Here is a 13098-nt window from a genome sequence, read left to right as displayed (position 1 = left end):
TAGGCGATTAGCAGCAGGCTAGGTGATTAGCAGCAGGCTAGGCGATTAGCAGCAGGCTAGGCGATTAGCAGCAGGCTAGGCGATTAGCAGCAGGCTAGGCCATTAGCAGCAGGCTAGGCGATTAGCAGCAGGCTAGGTGATTAGCAGCAGGCTAGGTGATTAGCAGCAGGCTAGGCCATTAGCAGCAGGATAGGGGACGCAGTGGGGACGTGATTGGGACGCGGTTGGGACGCGGTGGGGACGCCGCTTGCTGCTGACGGTGGTTTGATTCCTGCAGCTCCCTCGGCCGCGGAGCGTTTTGTTCTTCATGGTTTGTTGTAGCTGCAGCGTCGGGCAGCAGAGCGCTGAGTCAGGCTGTGGTTCTGGATCAGAGGCTCGTTGTGTTTTCTGGACGGTCCAGTTGCTGACGGTCTGGGAAACTGAGGCTGAAGCTGCAGGCCGGCGGCCATTTTGGCTCCTGAACACAACGAAGGTCTCCAGAAGTCAAACTTTATCCAACAGTTTGATACTTTTTGGCTAATTGATCATTTACTAATAGTAGCTAGTAAATATGCTAGCTACTATTAGATGAATGGCTAGTCAGTCTGCAGCGCGGGGTTCCACAAGGAGCAGTCCTTGCCCCCTTCACCCTCTCCAGCTGACTGGCAGTGCACAGCTCTCTCTGCCAGCCGTCGCCTGCAGAAGCTCTCTGCTGTCGTCGGCCTCATCAAGGATGGAGACGATGGGGGACAGAGAACTGACTGCAGATCAACAGGGAAACAACAGGACTGGTGGTGGACTTACGCAGGTCCAAACTGCGTAAGTCCACCACCTAGTCTAATATCTAGAGCTAAGCTATTAGCTCTTATTAGAGCTAATAGCTATTAGCTCTTATTAGAGCTAATATCTAGAGCTAATAGCTATTAGCTCTAATAAGAGCTAATAGCTATTAGCTCTTATTAGAGCTAATAGCTATTAGCTCTAATAAGAGCTAATAGCTATTAGCTCTTATTAGAGCTAATATCTAGAGCTAAGCTATTAGCTTTAATAAGAGCTAATAGCTATTAGCTCTTATTAGAGCTAATAGCTATTAGCTCTAATAAGAGCTAATAGCTATTAGCTCTTATTAGAGCTAATATCTAGAGCTAAGCTATTAGCTCTAATAAGAGCTAATAGCTAATAGCTCTTATTAGAGCTAATAGCTATTAGCTCTAATAAGAGCTAATAGCTATTAGCTCTTATTAGAGCTAATAGCTATTAGCTCTAATAAGAGCTATTAGCTCTTATTAGAGCTAATAGCTATTAGCTCTAATAAGAGCTAATAGCTATTAGCTCTTATTAGCTAACATCAGAGGGTTTCTGGCCTCTGGTTGCTTTAATGTTTGTTCGCTGATCAATTAAACGATTAAAACCTTCAGTTCGGTTCAACATCAGACACAACTTGTTCCTCATCAGCAGAGGGTTTAGCTTTATGTAGTAAACATGGCGGGTCTAGCGGTCCGGTCCGGTCCGGTCCGGTTCGGTCCGGTCCGGTCCGGTCCGGTCCGGTCCGGTCCGGTTCGGTTCGGTCCGGTCCGGTTCGGTCCGGTCCGGTCCGGTCCGGTCCGGTCCGGTCCGGTCCGCCGATGGATGATAAAACCTGCCATGTTTTTTGGATATATTTAGGTTCTGTGACTCAGTTCCAGGAACCGTGTGTGTTGATGCTGTGATGCTGTGGCCTCTGTGTGTGTGTGTGTGTGTGTGTGTGTGTGTGTGTGTGCGCTCATGTTTCTGTGGTGTGTCCGTTGCCATGGCAGCAGGCATACCGGACCGGCCACGCCCTGTCAGCGGTTCTGATGACTCACTGCAGCGGTCACGTTTCCTGCCTCGGCTTTCTGTCTCCTGCAGTTTCCCACCCTGAGCTGCAGCCGTTGTTCCCTGCAGGCCGTTACTCTGCGCCTCCATCAGCTGTCGGCCATCTTGGCCGCGCTGCCTGGAGGTTCCTGGTTCAGAAGCTTTTTGTCCTCACGCCTCATCACAGGCCTCTGGAGTTTCCATCCATATCATTCAAGAGGAAGAGATTTCTAACCAGGATGTAGAAACCGGAGCTGCTCAGTGGGCTGCAGTCTGCAGGTGCTGCCACTAGATGTCACTAGTGTCCATGTTAGAAGCTTCCTGCTGTTCATCAGTGAAACGTTTTCCTGCTCCTTTAAAAGTTGCTTGGCGGCTGAGCCGGCACCGAGGACCGTCGGGCTCCGCCATCTTGGTTTTCCTCCGGCGTCCCTACTGAGCATGCTCCGTTCAGGGCCGTGGTTCCTGTCAGCTAGCTGAGAGTCACTCAGGTCAGAGTGCTGACTCGGCGTTTCGTTCTGCTGACTCGGCGTTTCATTCCGCTGACTCAGCGTTTCATTCCGCTGACTCGGCGTTTCGTTCCGCTGACTCGGCGTTTCGTTCCGCTGACTCGGCGTTTCATTCCGCTGACTCTGCGTTTCATTCCGCTGACTCGGCGTTTCATTCCGCTGACTCTGCGTTTCATTCCGCTGACTCTGCGTTTCATTCCGCTGACTCTGCGTTTCATTCCGCTGACTCGGCGTTTCGTTCCGCTGACTCGGCGTTTCGTTCCGCTGACTCGGCGTTTCGTTCCGCTGACTCGGCGTTTCGTTCTGCTGACTCGGCGTTTCGTTCCGCTGACTCGGCGTTTCGTTCCGCTGACTCGGCGTTTCGTTCCGCTGACTCGGCGTTTCGTTCTCCTGACTCGGCGTTTCGTTCCGCTGACTCGGCGTTTCGTTACGCTGACTCGGCGTTTCGTACATATAAAAATATTCAAACCTTCAGTTTCTTCACCTTCAAAGTATTGTATTTTTATGTGATGGGGCAGAATGGCGTAGTTCAATCACAAAGTGAAGGATGAGAATTTTGCGATTTTGTGCGATTTGTACGTACATTTATGGTCTGAAAAGTGTGGCAGGTATTTGAACCAGAACTCGGTAGAACCTGCTGGCTGCAGGTTTCAAGTCCATTCAGTGATTCTGTTAGATTCACGTCTGGACTTTGACTAGGCCATTCTAACCCATGAATGGGCTCTGATTCAAAGCATCCCGTCCAGCCGATCTGTCCAGGTGATGAACCGAGTCTGTAGTAGTGGCTCCTGTTCCTTAGAGCAGTCACAGGAAATGCATGCCGCACTATTCAGACGCCGTTTGCTGTCCCAGAATCTGCTGAATGCTGGGGTTCCGAAAAACCGACCCGGTTCTGACGACCCGATAAGAAACGGTTGGATGGCTGCAACCGTTTTCACTGACAGGAAGAGCTTGGAGTTCACAGCAGAGGCGTGTGGGTTCTGGTCCGACCCGGTTCCCAGATTGTTGTCGTTCCTCAGACGGGCGCAGCCTGCGGAGGAAAACCGTCTGGAATAGTTTTCATTCCCTTCATGCTGATCCAGCTCTGGTTCTGATCCAGCTCTGGTTCTGATCCAGCTCTGGTTCTGATCCAGTTCTGGTTCTGATCAGAAACATGTCGCTCCTCAGGGATCCCGCTCGGCTCCAGCATTTTTCCATCGGAACGTTTTTTCCCAGAACAGTCGTCCCGTTCAGACGCCTCCACTGGTTCCCAGTACGGCTGCTGGTGGGAATGTTGGTGCAGCAGAGACCAGAGGATGACCTCTGACCTCTGACCTCTGGACCAGTTGGTAGGATCTGCAGAAATCTTCTGGAGGACTGAGAATAAAAAGCTACTAAATATTTGGTTTTAATCCGACCGAGTGGTTCCTGAGGCCCACAGCATGATGCTGCCTCCACAGCTAGCGTTAGCTAGCGTTAGCTCACGTTTGTTATGATTAAGTTTGAACGTTTTTGTCGTCTGTGTTAAATCCTGACTGAACAGATGGAGAAAGTTGATTCATTTCATATTTATTCATTTCTCAGCTTTTCTTTCCGTCGTAGTTTCAGTTTGAAACGTCAGCAGCTTTTAGAGCCATTTTCCTTCCCACACCGGACTTTGATTGGACCGCCACCATCTTTATTTCAGTATCAACGGGCTCAGCGGCGCCCTGTGCTGGATGGAGGCCAAAGTGCCACAACAGAAGCATTTCTAGAGTGAAAACTGGTCTGAATTTATGTTGGTATGACTAGAACATTATTTAATCCAGAGCGATGAGCGGCAGCGCTGCGTGATTCAGACGGAGCGGAGCGGCTCTGGAGCGGCCGGTCAGACTGACCGCCGGCTGGAGGCCGGCTAGCGACCGGCTAGCATCCGGCTGGCGGCCGGCTAGCGACCGGCTAGCATCCGGCTGGAGGCCGGCTAGCGACCGGCTAGCATCCGGCTGGAGGCCGGCTAGCATTCGGCTAGCGACCGGCTAGCATCTGGTGCAGCTGCAGGATTATCGCTGCTGTCACATTTTGCCGTTAAAGTCACCCGTAAACCAGAGAGAGTTTCTAAATTTGACTCTCATGGAAAGAGTCGCTTAGTTAGCAGCCATTATAAACATTCAGTTTGTGGGTTCACTCTCTGAGGCTGCGGATCCACCACCATTGGTTCCCTGCCCACATTTAGGTACCTCAAAGGGTCATGCACTCTCACTCCAGATCAGGGACCACCTTGAGCAACAGGGACCATCTTTGGTTGGTGTACACGGTGTGCTCCAGGGCGCCACCTCTTGGTTGGTATGTGCTGCGTAGAATATGACTAGCATATTCCAGTGGGTGCAGTTGCTCCATCTGAGCTGGGCCAGATGGAGCTTGTGGTGTTTTGTTATGTTGGTGTTCATAATCATAGCAGGAGGAAATTTGGGAGAGTTTAGTCACCGGAGGAGGGGGGGGGAGAAAAGGAGGTTGCTGGTGGTGGGGAGGGGGGGGGTTTAGGGTTAGGTCAGAAAAAGGGTTTGGTTAGGGTTAAGAATTGGTGAAGGTTTAAGTATGTGGGAGGAAGGGGGGAGGAAAGAGAAGGGGGGGAAAGGTGGAAAAGGGGGAGATAAAATGGGGGGGTTGGTTAGGTTTAGGTTTAGGGTTAAGGTTGGTGAAGGGTTAGGGGATATGGAGGGGGGGAGAGAAGGGGGGATTTGAGAGAAACTTGGTGTGGTTAGGTTACTAGTTTGGGCTTTGTTGAGAGTTGGCATGGGGGGGGTGGATTGGCATGGGGGGGGGATTGGCATGGGGGGGGATTGGCATGGGGGGGGGGATTGGCATGTGGGGGGGGAGGGGGGGGGGGCAGGGGGGTTGTTCTAATTGGTTTCCAGTAAGGTTTTACGTCCTACCCTGGTTTATAGTTACGTTATTTGGGTTTTGTCTGTTCAGGTTTAGTTTTCCAAAAGTTTTTTGTGTTTTTATTGATTTGCTGTTTTTGATGTTGGCCTTTCTTATAATTAGTTTTTATAGTTTGGGTCCTGATTCATTTAGCTCGGGGAATTTAATTCTTATCAAAAGAAGAATCTATTTTGTGTGTAGATTTTGATTAAATGATGCTCTTTTCTAATTTATTATGTAATTATTTCAAATGTTTGTTTTCCTAGAATCATTTCTTTTCTCTATTTTAGGTTCCCAATCCTCACCTTTTCATTATATTTTGGGTTTCCTGGGTTCTGGTTGGGTTGTACTTTTCCTCTAATTGTGATTCCTGCTCTTCATGCTAGTGTTCAGCCTGATCTCAGGTCTGTGAGGCGTCTGTCTGCGTGTTGAGTGGAGCTTCAGGTTTGTTTGAGGCTTCGTTTAGTCGCTGCTGCAACAGATAATATAAAACTGCATGTCACTTGGTGATAATTTGTCTTTTAGTTTTTCTTGGTTTTACTTTTGTGGACATAAATAACTAAATAACTAAAGGAGACAGACTGACTGCACCATGTGACGCAGATATAACTGATGAGCTTTAATCTATCTGAAGGTTTTATTATAAACACTTTATCATTGTTTTATTTCACTTCTGACAGACCAGCCTGGTTCCGACCCAAAACCCAGGAGCTTTGAGAATCATTTAGTTTCTGGTAGAACCCGTCCTGCCCTGGTTCTGGTTCTGGTTCTGGTGTCAGAACGCTGCTGCTTTAAATCTGTTTTCCGCTCTTTGTAAGAAAATGTGACCCAGGGTGGCTCAAGCCGTGGCGCCGGTCCAGCTGCGCTCAGCACACGTGAGAATCAGAGAAAATGTTTCCAGAGGAAAACTGCCCCCCCCCCCCTCCCCCTCCTCCACGCCCCCCTCGGTTCTGATCCGAACAATGTCGTGAGGTCAGAGCGGCTCCGGCTCAGTTCTGCTTCCTCCAGAGAGACGATGGATCTGCGCTGCTGCTTCTGCCACGCCAAGCCGGACGGTAGGTCTGACCGCAGCCGCCGCATGCTGGGGAGGAGCCTGCATCTCCTGCATCAGTCCCAGCCGGGTCGGTTCGGTCCGGTCCGGTTCGGCCCGGTCCGGTCCGGTCCGGTCCGGTCCGGCCCGGTCCGGCCCGGTTCTCTGCTCTTTTTCTGCTTCTTGTCGTTTGCTTGGACGACTCGGATCTGGGATCTTTTCCTGAAACATCCTGAGCTTCCGTGGGGATCCTGGCAGTGGGAGTGGGCCGGGCTCCGCCCACTCACGCAGTTTTTCCACATCTGCTCCCCCCTCCCCCACCTGCTGCTGGCATTTCAGACTTACTGGAACATTTTAACACCCGTCTCTTCAGAGACGCTTTCTTTCCTGGAGTTTTCTGCAGCTTCCTGTCTGAGCCTCGGCCCGGCTGCACAGGAGGAACCAGAACCAGAACCAGAACCAGAACCAGAACCTCCTCGGTATCAAACCATCACATCATTAGTTTCTGATTGCTGCTCTGCATCGCCGGGGTGGGAAGACATCAGCAATGACCTGGGGGGTCAAAGGTCATCTCCAGACCTTCTGAAGTCCATTAAAACTTCCTAGGAGTGTAAATCCCCAGCAGATTGATTCCAAGGTCAGAGGTCAGATGGTGAGGCTCAGAAATGACCAGAGAGGTCAGGTCAGGCTGTCAGCACGGTGGTGGAGGGATGGTGATGTGGGGGGTCATTGGATCACTGGGTTTCTCAGTGGCTGTCAGAACCAACGTTTGGATTCTACGTAATAAATTATGACACCTGGTTATTTTCTGTAAATATTGGCTATGGACCCGAAGGGGGCGGGTCTTCCTGTCATGTGACCTGTCATGTGACCTGTGAGGTCACTGAGGCGTGACGTCAACATGGCTGGTGTCGGGTTTCTGACATTTCCAGCCATGGTTCATCCGACCCGGTTCAGACCCGGTTCAAAAAGCGACGACAACATTTCAGCTTATTTAGCCTGAGAAAATAAAATGTTCATTTTCCAGAATCATATTCATTCGTTCATAAATGTCATAGATATATCCATTCACCAGCTGAATATGTAGCGGGTTGAAAATTAAATATTCAGTTATGGAAGAAAAGTTTTCATTTTCAAAACTCAACATTTATCTTGAAACAGATTTTTAGCTATAAAGCTAATTATTTAGTTTCCTAACTCGATATGTAGCTCATATTAGCAACCCAAGTATGTAATATTTAGCTAGCAAGTTAAATATTGAGATAGCTAGCCTGCTAACTAAATATGTAGCTACAAGAAGCTAAATATGTAGCTAGCACATATAGATAGCGATATTTAGCATGCTAGCCTGCTAACTAAATATTCAGACATCAAGCTAAGTGCCTAAATATGTAGCTAGCACATTTAGCATGCTAGCCTGCTAACTAAATATTCAGACATCAAGCTAAGTGCCTAAATATGTAGCTAGCACATTTAGCATGCTAGCCTGCTAACTAAATATTCAGACATCAAGCTAAGTGCCTAAATATGTAGCTAGCACATTTAGCATGCTAGCCTGCTAACTAAATATTCAGACATCAAGCTAAGTGCCTAAATATGTAGCTAGCACATTTAGCATGCTAGCCTGCTAGCTGAGTGACTTTTACATGTTGGATTAACGTGAAAAATGACGGAAAATAAACTGGCAGGTTTTTCTCAGACGGGATGAAAAAATTACTGCTGTTGGTTTTTGACGGTGTAAATGAGAAGAACTGGACCGGTCCAAAGGCTCCTCTGAGCGGAACCGGCCGTCAGTGAGGACTGGTTCAGGAACGGTTCTGGTTCTGAACACAAGGAAGCAATTAGCAGCGGAGTGAGCGGCGGTTATTATGGGATGGCGGGATGCTGGTTCTGGTCGGAATATTTGGATCATCTGCGGCTCGTTAAGGCGGATTCCTGGGCTTATCAGCCCGGAGGGTGTGTGTGTAGGTGTGTGTGTGTGTGTGTCTGTAGGTGTGTGTCTGTAGGTGTGTGTGTGTGTAGGTGTGTGTAGGTGTGTGTGGTGTGTGTGTGTCTGTAGGTGTGTGTGTCTGTAGGTGTGTGTGTCTGTAGGTGTGTGTGTGTGTGTAGGTGTGTGTGTCTGTAGGTGTGTGTGTCTGTAGGTGTGTGTGTGTGTGTGTGTCTGTAGGTGTGTGTGTGTAGGTGTGTGTGTGTGTAGGTGTGTGTGTGTGTAGGTGTGTCTGTAGGTGTGTGTGTGTGTGTGTGTGTGTGTGTGTGTCTCATGTATTATTAACCGGTGCACATGGCCTGCAGCAGTCGGTCCGGCCCGGTTCGCTCTCTGGACCCAGACAGACTGAACCTTATTTTTGGCTCCAAGGCTGCGCGCCTGGAGCGCCGGATCAGTTTTACTAGCGAGGAAGAGGAGGAGGGAGGAAGGACTGAGTCACCGGGCCGGCGGCAGCAGCAGGGGGGGGAGGGGGGACGGCAGCGTGCAGTTAAAGCCAGAGAGAAGTTGGCTTTTGGTTTCAAAGTGCGGGACGGCACCACACCCTCAGCGCCGCTGCCCCCACCCAGTGCTCCCAGTCCGGCTCCGTCCTCCGTACCGCGGGCCGATGCCGGCCGGACCCGCCGCCTTCCCGGCCCTGGTGGTTCTGGGTCACGTCGTCAGCCTGGTCGCCGTCTGGCGCTGGTGGCGGCGGAGGGAAGGTAAGCTGCTGCTCCTCTTCCTCCTCTTCCTCCTCTGCTGCGGTCACCCCCCCACTCCCCCCCTCCCCTCGGCTTCCGGTTCTCCTCAGATGTTAACCCTGTAAATGCCGGTTCCGCTGCTCGGGTCTGGGTTGACCCTACTTCTCTGTTGTCATGTCGCCGCACCGGCCCAACCTGTTGCTGCTCTGACTTTAATCCAGGTGTTCCGAACATCAGCAGGAAACGCCCTCCAGGTGAATCTGCTCAGGTGAAGCAGGAACCTGTTTGGCGGCTCTGCAGCCGCAGGTGCAGAAATTTACATCCAGCTTATCGCTGTGGACACAGAGAGCCTGATAACGTCCTGCTGGTTCTGCTAACATCCTGCTGGTTCTGCTAACATCCTGCTGGTTCTGCTAACATCCTGCTGGTTCTGCTAACGTCCTGCTGGTTCTGATAACGTCCTGCTGGTTCTGCTAACGTCCTGCTGGTTCTGCTAACGTCCTGCTGGTTCTGCTAACGTCCTGCTGGTTCTGCTAACGTCCTGCTGGTTCTGCTAACGTCCTGCTGGTTCTGCTAACGTCCTGCTGGTTCTGCTAACATCCTGCTGGTTCTGCTAACGTCCTGCTGGTTCTGATAACGTCCTGCTGGTTCTGCTAACGTCCTGCTGGTTCTGCTAACGTCCTGCTGGTTCTGATAACGTCCTGCTGGTTCTGATAACGTCCTGCTGGTTCTGCTGACGTCCTGCTGGTTCTGATAACGTCCTGCTGGTTCTGCTAACGTCCTGCTGGTTCTGCTAACGTCCTGCTGGTTCTGCTAACGTCCTGCTGGTTCTGCTAACTTCCTGCTGGTTCTGCTAACGTCCTGCTGGTTCTGATAACGTCCTGCTGGTTCTGCTGACGTCCTGCTGGTTCTGCTAACTTCCTGCTGGTTCTGCTAACTTCCTGCTGGTTCTGCTAACGTCCTGGTAACAGAAATCCAGGTGTTCTGTTCGCTAATGTGAAAATGAGCCCAAATCACCATCCCTCCACCACCATGCTACACAGTTAGCATGAGGTGTTGATCTGCCGTTTGGTTGGTTGTTGTTCCAGAAGTATTGGTCTGGCGGCCATCTTGTTTGTATAGAGCAGAGGCTTTCTCCTTCAACCTCTCCAAGTAGCCATGATGGGCACCAACTATAGCACTTATGTGCTAATAGTGGAACAAATTTTTAGCTGAGCACTTTTTGCTAACTCTATTGGTTAGCGCACTTAGCTTCCTTTAAGCTAACTTTTCCAGATACATTCTAGAGCTAATTCTCTTGACTGTTTTGTCGCCTTTCAGGTTGACAAAGTTCAGCATCTGATTATTTTGGTTTCTGACTGTTAATTCTTCAACCAGTTGGACCGACCGGGTCGGCAACCCGCTCTAGAGCGCCGCCCTAGTGGCTCTGTGGAGCGTTCTCAAAAATGTTCGAAATAGAAAAAGATGGGGTGGGAATTATATATTCTTTGTTTTAATATGGTTTCTGTAGGAGGACAAACACAATCATTCTTAACATGCTATAAAAATGTGTAGAATATTAAATTTCAACATTTCCGTCACGTTTCTCTCAGCGGGGCGGGGCAAGAGGCAGGGGGCAGTAAACAAACCGACGGGGGGCATGAAGAGCTGAGGGGAGATTCTACAAACCAGGAACCAAATCATTTGCATTCATTGCCAAACAGAAGGATTAGCTGAACGTTTGGTCTGTAGAGAGAAGCTGTGAAATAACAGAGACTAGAGAGACTGGAGAGCAGCTCACTGTGTATATATATAATATGTATATATACACATAAAGCCACGATTCAAAGCGTGAGGGAAAAGTGGCTAATAGTCCAAAAAATACAGCGTAAAGATTAAAGTTGGACCTTAATGTTGAGAAGCTTCCCAGTCTCATTAAACATGTAATTATTACATAGTAATAAATTGGTTGTATTTATAAATTGATTAGTGATTTTTGTGATTAGTGATATTATTGTGTTTTTTGTCTGATGGCTGCAGGTCAGAACAGAAGAGGATGTTTGACCTGCTTGGCATTTGAACAGAAATCCAACTTTAAACTGTATAAATTTAATATCTTTTCAAAAGTCTTTATTTCTATAACTGCAGGTTGTTTTATTGCTGAACAGATGAGAGGAACGTTCCGATTTGTTGTGATTATTTACAAAGAGTTATCGTCGTTATGCAAACTGCATTTGGGAGCAAATTTTTCCAAAATGAAAAATATCTTTCCTCGTCTTTCTCAATAATCTATTTTCTTTATTGCATTTGTTTAATTTTATCAAAGCAGCGAAACATAAACAGAAGGTGATCGTCGATCCATCCTGGAGGCTCAGCAGGAAAATAAGCATTTAATCATGAATCACTTGGTCACCATGACAACAGGCTTTTATAAGACTTTTCAGTTTTTCGGCTCCAGACAAATTTGTTTTTGTTTTTTGTCCAATATGGCTCCTTCACCCTTTTGGGTTGCCGGGCGCTGAGTTAGACGTTTATATTCATGCTCTTATTTTGAAGAGCAGGTCCACTTCCTCTCCTCAGGTTCTGTTTTTTTCTCCTAATAACTTTATTTAAAACATAAACAAACTGTTTTAAAGCATATAATATCTATAATCCTAATATCTAAGCATGTTTTCACGTGGCCAACATGGCTGAAGTTAGCGCTTTAGCATTAGCTTCTGCTGAATATTGTATTGTAATGGAGCTCTTAGCACTTTATGGGTCAGTCCAGCTAACATTGTAGTTAACCTTGACCTTTAACCTGTAAAGTCAGAGATGGATCACAGGTTTCTGGTTGTTTCTCTGAGCTTCAGACTCTGACCTCTGACCCTGGCTGATGCTGCTGAGATGTTTTCTTCTCAGAACCTTTTCCAGTTTGATCGGCAGCACTAGTTGCTGCTCTGAGGTCCCTGCTGGTGCTTCTGCCCTGACATTGTGCTAGCTCCCTGCAGAGCAGCATGACATTAGCATGACGTTCGCATGATGTTAGCATGACATCCAGGTGTTTGCTGTCTTGAGCCTCCAGCTGCTCTTCAGATCAAACACAGAGCCACAGCTTTTTCTCTTCTCTCACTCGCAGGTTTGTTTGTATTTGCACCAGGTCTGCCTGCAGCTCTAGCTGCTGCTAGCTGTCGCTAGCTGTCAGCTGCTGCTAGCTGTTAGCTGCTGCTAGCTGTCAGCTGCTGCTAGCTGTCAGCTGCTGCTAGCGGGAGCTACAAGGTGCCTTTGCTCCAGGGTGGAGGGTGAAAGTAGGGAAAAGGGATTGAGTGTGGAGCCAGGTTTATAAAAAGCTCCTGGATCGTCACATGATGGCCAGAAGGTGAGGAGCGTTTCCTGGAGACGTTCACAACAAACCTTCAGGCTGATCCACAGGAACGCAGCGCGACCTGCGACCTGCAGCCAGTTACCAATTGGTCACAGGTTCCCCAGGAATCGGCCCGGCGGTCGGTCCAAGTGTTTTTATATGAAAGATGTTAAGTTGACAGGAAATGTAAAACATTACTGGGTAATTTATGGAAAGCATCTCCAATGAAATGATATCTAAACCCACAACTAGTCAGATACATAAATGTAACATTTATTTATTGAGATGATCAATGCTGCTGAATTTGATTTAGTGGTTTTGTCATAAATTAAAAGATTTTAAATGGTTTAACATTTAAATATAAGATTTTAACTAGCTGGCACGTTTACTAAAAGTTCAAAGAACAATATGTATGGTTACCATAGCAACAATCAGATGCTGTGAGTTTAATCTTTGAGTTTGAGCTGTTTGTTCACAAATATAAATTAGTAATCTGGATTATAACTGATGGTTTTTCGGTTGGCCAGTTAATCTCCTCCTCCTCTCCCAGATTAAATCCAACACAGAAGCTGTTAGAGCTGCTGATGGGGCCCCTCAGTCAGATTCTGCCCCAGGCCCCATCAGCCTTGGACCGGCCCTGCAGGATGAGTTAAACCTGCTGCACTGAGCAGAGATGAGTTTCTCAGATCACCTCGCGGCCGCGCGCATTAGCTATTAGCATCTGATATGGTTTGATGCATCGTGTAACTGGAAAAATAATAATAGAACAATATAAAACCAGCGTGATGCGTGACCACGAGGCGAAGCTGAAGCTCCTCACCTGAACCTGCATGATGAGGTTAGCGCTGGTTCGTTAGCTGCTAACGCTCCGACCAACCAGGAAC

At 48.4% G+C, this 13098-nt stretch overlaps 1 protein-coding gene across 8 annotated transcripts in view; it reads left to right on the top strand.

Annotated features, from left to right (window-relative positions):
- LOC103460343 (plectin) overlaps positions 1-13098 on the top strand; it is an 81856-nt gene that overhangs the window by 14318 nt on the left and 54440 nt on the right. The window contains exon 1 of one of the 8 annotated variants that reach the window (XM_081612186.1): positions 6199-6253. The exons of 6 other annotated variants lie outside the window; for them this stretch is intronic. In XM_081612186.1, the coding sequence (XP_081468312.1) occupies positions 6214-6253 (40 nt within the window). In that variant the 5' untranslated portion in view covers positions 6199-6213. Of the gene's footprint in view, positions 1-6198; positions 6254-8740; positions 8914-13098 lie in introns of those variants that run through there. One more of the 8 variants, XM_081612182.1, reaches the window with a different exon arrangement.

The sequence above is a fragment of the Poecilia reticulata genome, chromosome 11 (genome assembly GCF_904066995.2).
Source record: "Poecilia reticulata chromosome 11, P_reticulata-male-v2, whole genome shotgun sequence".
Taxonomy (NCBI): Eukaryota; Metazoa; Chordata; class Actinopteri; order Cyprinodontiformes; family Poeciliidae; genus Poecilia; species Poecilia reticulata.
This window is presented reverse-complemented; position numbering and strand designations above follow the sequence as displayed.